At 33.7% G+C, this 8,979-nt stretch overlaps 2 protein-coding genes across 2 annotated transcripts; one reads left to right on the top strand and one right to left on the bottom strand.

Annotated features, from left to right (window-relative positions):
• Positions 1-229: 229 nt before the first annotated feature.
• Positions 230-6,837, top strand: nac (GDP-fucose transporter nac). The gene is made up of 5 exons (XM_076116516.1): positions 230-457; positions 1,085-1,286; positions 3,341-3,566; positions 4,690-4,982; positions 5,312-6,837. Exons 1-5 carry the CDS (start codon positions 390-392, stop codon positions 5,528-5,530), a joined length of 1,008 nt encoding a protein of 335 aa, XP_075972631.1. The 5' UTR covers positions 230-389; the 3' UTR covers positions 5,531-6,837.
• Positions 6,646-8,690, bottom strand: Ids (iduronate 2-sulfatase). The gene is made up of 4 exons (XM_076116515.1): positions 8,479-8,690; positions 7,866-8,340; positions 7,385-7,660; positions 6,646-7,226 (listed from the first exon to the last, which is right to left on the bottom strand). The coding sequence occupies exons 1-4, from the start codon at positions 8,677-8,679 to the stop codon at positions 6,646-6,648; spliced, it is 1,533 nt and encodes a 510-aa protein (XP_075972630.1). The 5' UTR covers positions 8,680-8,690.
• Positions 8,691-8,979: the final 289 nt, after the last annotated feature.

Raw genomic sequence — 8,979 nt, forward strand, 5'->3', positions numbered from 1 at the left:
CTACGCATAAAAGTTGGGCAACATTGCAAGATTTTATGTCAAAATAAAATAATATAGTTGTGCTAAAAAAGACTTTATTGCATCCACATAAAGCTACAATTCTGATGACCAAAAGTCCTGAACTTGACAAAATTGATGTTAAAGAAGCGAGTCGTGTTGATGCTAAACATATGGAGTTATCTGTCACTATGCAAGTAAATTTTATCAAAAACATAAAATTGACACTGACATTTAGATGACTGACGTGCAGTCGTATTCTCACACAGCGCGGTGTTATTTTAATTTTATAGTTCTGTAGAAGTAGCAGAATTCGCTCTGATTTTGCCGGTTGGCATAATGTCTGTATAGTTTGAGATATTACCAATATTAAGTTTATTACTACGTTAAAGATGAAGGAGCCACATTCAGATTTGTGTTCAAGATACATAAAAATATTTATCGTTGTATCTTGTTACTGGTATGTATCATAACTTTTTATAATTAATCAATTACACGATAATACAACTACTAGCCATTAAAAAAAGCACTCTAAGACTCTTCTTGTAAGCGGGAAATAGTAAAATAATAAACCTTATCAGGATGCGAATCTCCTAATGTATTTGGCAATAAAACCGCAATTTATGTCCTTGTTCCAGCAGGAAATAGTTTGTGTTATCGGCTGGGTGGCCACTACATTCTGATACGAGAGTACCTATAATTACTGAAACTATTAATTTTAATCACAGTTTTTAAAAAATCATTTTATTCATTAGTTTTATTGGCAGATTACTGGTCAGTTTTAATTAGAACTTCGAATATACCTACTCGATCAGCAGCCTGATGCAGTATTTATTGTAACTTCTCCAAAAGCCATGGGCAGTTTTATTTTTTACTTTTCACTCAAACTTTGTTACTAGTAAAGAAAGCTAGATTGTTACCTAAGCTCTTTCATGGACAGAAATATATCCAATAAATATGCTGTAGTACAAATGTGTGGGTAAAGTTTTGCGAAAATTTAAAAATAAAAGTGTAGTGATACATATATATGTAAACAAATATAGTGAAGCTGGTGTATTATTATGAGTTTTGTAAATTACAATTACAGGATAGTCTCCATAGCAACAGTATTTGTCAACAAGACACTGCTGAGCAGTCAAGAAGTTGCGTTAGAGGCCCCTCTATTCATCACATGGTTCCAATGTGTTGTATCTTTCACAATTTGCTTTGTGCTGAGCAAGTCTGGTGGCATTCCTGGAGTGTTCGCCTTTCCTAGTGGCTCACCATGGAATGTTGGAGTTATACAAAAGGTAGTGTAATTAAAAAAATATTATTAAATATATTGTAATATTATTTGTGGGTCCATCGTGGTGGAGCATGGCACAGGACAGACAGGTTTGGAAGGAAAGAGGGGAGGCCTTTGCCCAGCAGTAGGACACATAAAGGGCTAATAAAAAAATGTTAAATAGTTCTATGAAATGTAATACTGAATTATGTGTAGGTTTAATATATTATATTACAGCTTACATATTTTTGAGGACTTTAGTTACCTACTATCATTTAAAAGGAACCTTTAATTTAACCTAGGGAATAAACTATCTATGTATTAAATTTCATCAACACCTATTCATAGATTTTTCTCAAAAGAGAAACAAACATACACTTGCCCACAGATGAAATATTAGTAGGATTATTGTAATATCTAAATATTTCTGTTATCACTAACTAGGGTGTCAGCTGCACAGGAAACATACTAGTATGAAACAATTTGTGATAACTTTTTAGTAAAATTATAAAATAATAACTAAATGACACCATTACACTAACATTTGAAGGCCAGACTAATGTTTTCTGAGAATGAATTTATCAGTCCACAATCAATATGAAATCTGAAACACTCAAACAAATGGGTTTGTTTAATCTAATCAGATAGTATAAGTTTAATTTCCACTTACATTCATGTATGGATAAGAATCAATGTTGTTAGATAAAGGGACTATACTGGCACATGCCATATATTTACATTATCTATTACTTAGGACAATATTCTCGATTTTTGAGAATAATTGAAAGGATAAATAGGACCATGTAGTAAGACCAGTGTTATAAGTGTTGGATAACTTATCTAATAGATAAAGTAATAGCAACATAAAAACGAATGTCAACATTCCTCCTACTAACTAACTGTTGAAGCCAGGGTTTATTTCTTAAACTCTTACTATTGGGCACTTAGTAGAAGTAGAAAATATTAATATTTATCGTGAAACAGCGATGTTCTAGGCATGTAAAAGGTAATAAAAACCATTCAATTTTAAATCCAAACACAATAAGATTATCTGCTCTGTGCATAATAGGCTAGAGACTAGCTTATCTAATCACAGATCTTCATGGATCATTACAATGGACTATTATAGGATTTTCTCATTATTCTTGTCAAAACAAAACAATTTTTGTTAATATTTTTAACTAGATGCCGCCCACGACTTCGTCCGCGTGGAATCCCTTTCCGTGTAACTCCCGATCCCTCGGGAACTCCGGGATAAAAAGCCTAGCCTATGTGTTATTCTGGGTCTTCAGCTACCTAGATACCAATTTCATTGTAATCAGTTCAGTAGTATTTGCGTGAAAGAGTAACAACATACCGCACTCCCGGTGCAACACTGTCACTTTTGTAAAAAAAAAACAAATCTATAGATATCTTACAAAGTCATTGTTGTGTGAAGTGTCAACGTTTTAAATGCTTCTTCTGAAAAACTACATTTTTGCATAAGTGACAGTATTGCACCGGGGATGCGATACATACATTCTCACAAACTTTCGCATTTATGATTTTGGGACTGGAAATGCCAAAATAAACAGCAAAATTTCATACTTTGGTGACTTGTTGTAATATTGACACTTTATGCTTATCTATAACTAGCTGACCCGCGCAACTTCGCTTGCGTCACCTAAGAGAATAGGTCAAAATTTTCCCCGTTTTTGTAACATTTTTCGTTGCTACTCCGCTCCTAATGACCGTAGCGTGATGTTATATAGCCTATAGCCTTCCTCGATAAATGGGCTATCTAACACTGAAAGAACTTTTCAAATCGGACCAGTAGTTCCTGAGATTAGCGCGTTCAAACAAACAAACAAACAAACTCTTCAGCTTTATTATATTAGTATAGATAAATGAATAGTCATTTGTTCATGAATAAATGAATAGTCATTTATTATAGCCATGTTCCTCGGTCCTCGGGGACTGAGCACCGCGGCACGCCCTGGGGGAGGCCCATGTTAGGTTGATGATGATAATAATTTAACCATTAGTTAATCACTAATTGTTTTTTGTAAGTGTCCTTCAAATTATTATTTTTTCTTTCAGGTGATTTCTCTCTCAATTATGTTTACATTGATGATAGCAACAAACAATCTATGTCTAAAATACGTTGGAGTACCATTCTACTATGTTGGAAGGTCATTGACTACAGTGTTTAATGTAGTATTCAGTTACGTCCTACTCGGTCAGAAGACGTCCACTAGATGTATAGTCTGCTGTGCGTTTATTATGTATGGATTCTACCTTGGAGTAGACCAGGAGAATTTGTTAGGTAAGGCTTTTTAAGTTTAAAACTTTATTAAACCATCATACTTAACTGTTATTGGACCACTCCCACTCAGTCAGTTGATACCAAACTAAAGAGTTTGTACTAGGGTAACCAAATAACTGATAATCATGCTTGTATACCGACTACTTAATATATATTTAAATAGATCAGATACATTTACAACTAGGATCAGAATAGACATTAGTTGTTCACTAAATCACAGAAATATGTATTTGTTCTGGGTGGGATTTGAACCCACTATACCCAGCGCCGCGGTTATTGCGTGACCACGTCACCCACGCCAAACGTCGTTAACTTTCCTGTCATATTATCTAATATTATATGGGAATTACCCCGATAACGTATTTTAACCCGTTGGGGTCGAAATTTCGTATGTTTATAATTTGATTCAGCTAGCTATATTATACTCGTCAGCAAGATTTTTGAGTTGTTATGACTACTGAGTTACTGAGAATGAACTATTGTTATAGTAACAGTCTTCTATTGTTGTATTTTTGATGATACTTACAATAAAACACTAAGACTATTATTTCTCTCATGAATTATTTGTATTTACATATACAGGGTGTCCCAAAACTCAACGATAATCCAAGACCGGGTGATAGGCCAAGTCATACCAGTTCTGGGAAAAATAAAAAAAAAATCCATATCGTTGTTAATGTTTGGTGCATTAATTTGTTTTCCGATTAAAAGCATATTTATTAAAGATCACGAAATTAAAAAAAACACAGCGAAATTGTGACATTGGTGATCACAGGACTTGAAAATGCGACCAAGGGTGTGGAATTTCAACTTTTTTGAAAAATGTCTATTATTGCTGAACTAAGTGATATGGATTTTTTTTTATTTTTCCCAGAACTGGTATGACTTGGCCTTTCACCCGGTCTTGAATTATCGTTGAGTTTTGGGACACCCTGTATAAAGAGTACTTATGAAACCATAATGAAACACACATTTTCTCAATAGCAGGCATGCATGGTTATAAGGATAGAAATTGTTCTAGACTTTCATTAAGAATTCTATTGCATTGTCAGTTTTTTTTATAAAATGTATTAAAATACCTTATGTATTTTGTTAGAACTTTAATATGGTTTATTTTTTCCAGGATCATTTTCTCTGCTAGGAACAATCTATGGAGTCATCGGCTCACTGATGTTATCACTATACTCCATCTACACCAAGAAGGTTTTACCTAACGTAAACCATGAAGTCTGGCTGCTATCCTATTACAACAATGCATATTCAATAATCTTATTTATTCCATTAATTATTATCAATGGAGAGTTGACGATTTTGTGGAATTATACAGCTTTTAATAGTCTGTATTTCTGGATTCAAATGTTTATTGGAGGCCTCTGTGGTTTTGCTATTGGGTACTTCACATCATTACAGATAAAGGTATGTTTTAATTTTCTAATTTTATGAATATTTGCATCAATTATCAAAATTTGCAAATAACAATACAGTCATAGTTTGTCTCTTAAATTGTGATTTTGTTTGCGCAGCTGGTACTGATAAATTTGTTAATGACTTCGAACAAGTTAATGAATACATACCTTTCATTAATAACAACAGCAACATAGATAATATGACGTCATTCTAACTATGTTGTGGATCAGTACTTGCGTAATTTTATTTTCAACTTTAGCAATATTCTTTACATTTTGTAGTATTGGAACTAAATGTTTAAGTCCTGTTACTAACAACAAATCTTATCTAAATTCCAGGTGACTTCACCCCTTACTCACAACATATCGGGCACAGCGAAGGCCTGCGCTCAAACAGTCATAGCAACACAATGGTACCACGAAGTAAAGAACTTGTATTGGTGGGCTTCAAACGTCATCGTACTATGCAGTAGTGCGATGTACGCGAGGTTCAAACAACTTGAAATGGAGGAGAACTCCCGCAAACCTGTTCCGGAGGAGAAACAGAGTCTTGTATGATCTGTGCTGAAGCCTGACTGTATGTTTAAAAGACTGGACAGTTTTGTATATTGATTGTTTTGTTGTTCGTTAGGTGTGCAGTAAAGTATTGATGATGATTGCCTAGTTCGTCAGATATCTCAAGATTTTCTTGAGATTTAGGCCTATATGTTTGGCAAGGTTTTTTACACAGAACAAAGATAATAGGTGCTATTTTTAACAGATAAAACATGGATTGTAAAATATACACCTTAAAGTATCTGAAGTTATAAGGTGTAATAATGAGCTAAAATATGTGACAGGATTTTTATACATAGCTATTTGTTATTGCAGCTGGTTTTCGGCTCTAACCATCTTTTGTTTTTTTTAGGCATAAAACTTGCCTTCTCCTTACAACATTCTTCAATACTTTGCTGTAAGTGCCATCAATGATAGTAATATTAGAATGTGAGGACAAATGACAGATAAATGTTATGCAGTTTTGGCTTCATTTAATTTTATTACAAATTATACATACGCAATTAGACAGGTGACTGTGGCTTATAAAAAGATTTTATAAAGGATCCAGTCGTCTTAGTACAGTACAGTTTAAAAAGTTTTGAAAGAACGTTGATTTCATTTTATCGGAATATGGATGCTTAGTAATTTTGTCTTGTCATCTGTGATAAGACAGTCCTAGTCGTCATGTTAAGGGCACTGGGCGCAGTCAAATGTCTAATTGTGTCTACAAAAGTGAGAATTCAAATTATAGCAAATAATATATTAATTTTTAATATGAATTTATTAAAATTATTAGTTTAAGTATAATTTCCATTTTAGTTAAGTTTGTCTTCCTATGATTAAATAAATGTAAGTCAATTATTCTTTTGTTTATGACTATACTAGTGCAATAATATATTTTTAATTACGAGGATTACAGGCTCCCACATAATATTGTTTTTTTTCCAATTTCAGTTTCTCATTCCCTTTTGAATATGTTAGAGAAAGAAAAAAGACTAAGCTAATTTCAACTAGCCTTTAAAAGATCAAGTAACAATATTTCTGAAAATATTTGATCACACTTTCGAAGTGGTGGAATTTTTAATCAGTTATAACATTGTGTTATATTATGTTATAAATATGGAGAGTATAAAAAACTAGTTATAATTTCTATTAACGTGTGATCTTAACAATCTAGATAAGTATTGTTTAATATTTTTGTATTTATCTACCAAATATAAATTGTTAGATTCGTCGCGATCCGTCAAATGGTCGTACAATTCTACGCCATAGCATTTATTCCAGTCTATTGTAAATAATGTGTTATTAAATGATATCCATTCTGTGTATCTGTATCTTTTAGTTCTGATACTGTACCCCATTATTCTTATATGTTTAAGGCGCGGTTTGTCCGAATTATATTGAGGGTAAACACTAGGTCTTGGATACTGGCTGACTGCAAAATAATTCCCGACACTTTTTGTTTCATCTGTTATTAATGGCTTTAAACTTTTTCCTTCGAAGCAAAGAGGCGATTTGTCCATACTATTTTGACAGTTCGTTATATTATGTGCCAGTCCACTGTAGTCGACCAAAGTAGGAAATATGTCTAATAGTTCCACCGGTGTGTGTATGCTTTTTGGCTCTTGGCCAGGCAATGAAATTATTAATGGCACTTTTAGAGCCACGTCGAAGTTACTGTATTTCGCCCATAATCCATTTTCGCCTAAAGACCATCCTGAAAATAAACCATCAAAAAGTTGTTTATACATTTTAAAAGAAATTGTTAGTGATTTACATCTTTTAAATAGTTTTCAAGCCATGTCCAGCAACACAAAAATACCCTTCAATCACCAAATACAGTAAGATAAAAATCTTCACCATTAAAATACTGACCATGATCGCTAGTCAAAACTACGATCGTTTTCCTTCTATCAACCCAGCTCATTAATTGACCGATCAAGTCGTCTACATACATTGTCGCCGCGTAGTAACTCTGCCTTATTTTCAAGGACCAGTCGTATGGCATAGTGCCCCAAGGGAACGGTATGTTTAGCCGCGCTATGTCATCGCGGTGACGCACGTCTGTCCATGGGTGAAATGCGACCGTTGGCGTGTTGTGTGACATGTATGGATGCCGTTGGGGTTTCACTTTGTTTAAAGGTATTTGTTCTGGAAATATTAAATTCCATAATGTAGATATCAAATAGTGAATAGGTAAGTTGCTAACTAATAGTGCAGTAGAGGCAAAATAACTAGCAACAAATATTAATAGCGACTATTAAAATCTATGTTAAGAACTGAGAATTCAAACTATTTTGTATTTAATGTCAGAATTGTTAAGGTTCATAGTATTTATTTATTTAACCAAACTTACCAAGATATTCTTTAGGAAACTTAATTGGTACGTGTGGTTTATGAAAACCTACTGCAAGTAAGAATGGTTTACTATTGTTTCGTGAAAGAATGTCTACAGCAGCTTCTAAAGATTCTATATCAGGTAAAGTTCCACTTGGCTGATGCATTACATTTACAGGACATATAAGATTACTCTGTAGTTTCCTCGTGAACTTGTCCTTGCAAACTGCAGCATCTTTGTATATTTCCGAAGGCGGATGATAAGGATACTCAGACCAACTGTATGGATAGTCATCAGTAAAATTAGAACTTATTCCCGGGTGGAAAATTTTACCAACGGAATAAGTGTCGTATCCATTTTCCTTGAAGAATTGAGGGAGGGTGGTAAAGTTGCCTGCTGTGTCTCGCCAATAGTTATAAAAATCATACAGACGCAGTGAGTCGGGTCGTCGACCTGTGAGCATTGAGTTTCTGCTTGGTGCGCAAAGAGCTTGCTGAAATTTTAAGATATTAGTGTGTAGCGCAATAGCTTAAAGCAGGTTCCATCATTAAAAAGGTACTTGGGCTTGAACACGGAAACTTTCAGTTTGGGTATTAAATAAAGATTAAAATAATATAAAAATACTACCCACCTGTGCAAATGCATTTTTGAATTCTACGCCTTCATCAGCTAGCTTTTGAATGTTTGGTAAATTAATAGTACCATCCGAAAGATGGCGTAAGTCGTCCACTAATATAAAAATAATATTTGGTTTCGTTACACTTCTGCATTCTTGTGGACAATAATATAAAAGACACAGAATTATACACACAAAATACTGTAAGCAGCCCATGATTGCGTGTGCCCCACCCTCATGAAAAATATTCATTTGTAGTAGGTATTAGTATTTGTGGCTGCTTTCTTTTTCTGCGCGCTGCTTTTAAATATAAATTCATACAATAATGTAATCAGACATATTTAGTTCATCATTTTTGATTTAACATTTTACTAGACTATTTTATACACCGAGCACCAATAATGAGTATAATTCAAAAGATACTTAGGCAGAAATATGTTAGTTAAAAGGAGCGAATGATTCTGCGAGTAATGGAACGTTATTCTCAATTAACGATCAAAGACTAAAGAAACAGTC

This window comes from Anticarsia gemmatalis, chromosome 7 (assembly GCF_050436995.1).
Source record: "Anticarsia gemmatalis isolate Benzon Research Colony breed Stoneville strain chromosome 7, ilAntGemm2 primary, whole genome shotgun sequence".
Taxonomy (NCBI): Eukaryota; Metazoa; Arthropoda; class Insecta; order Lepidoptera; family Erebidae; genus Anticarsia; species Anticarsia gemmatalis.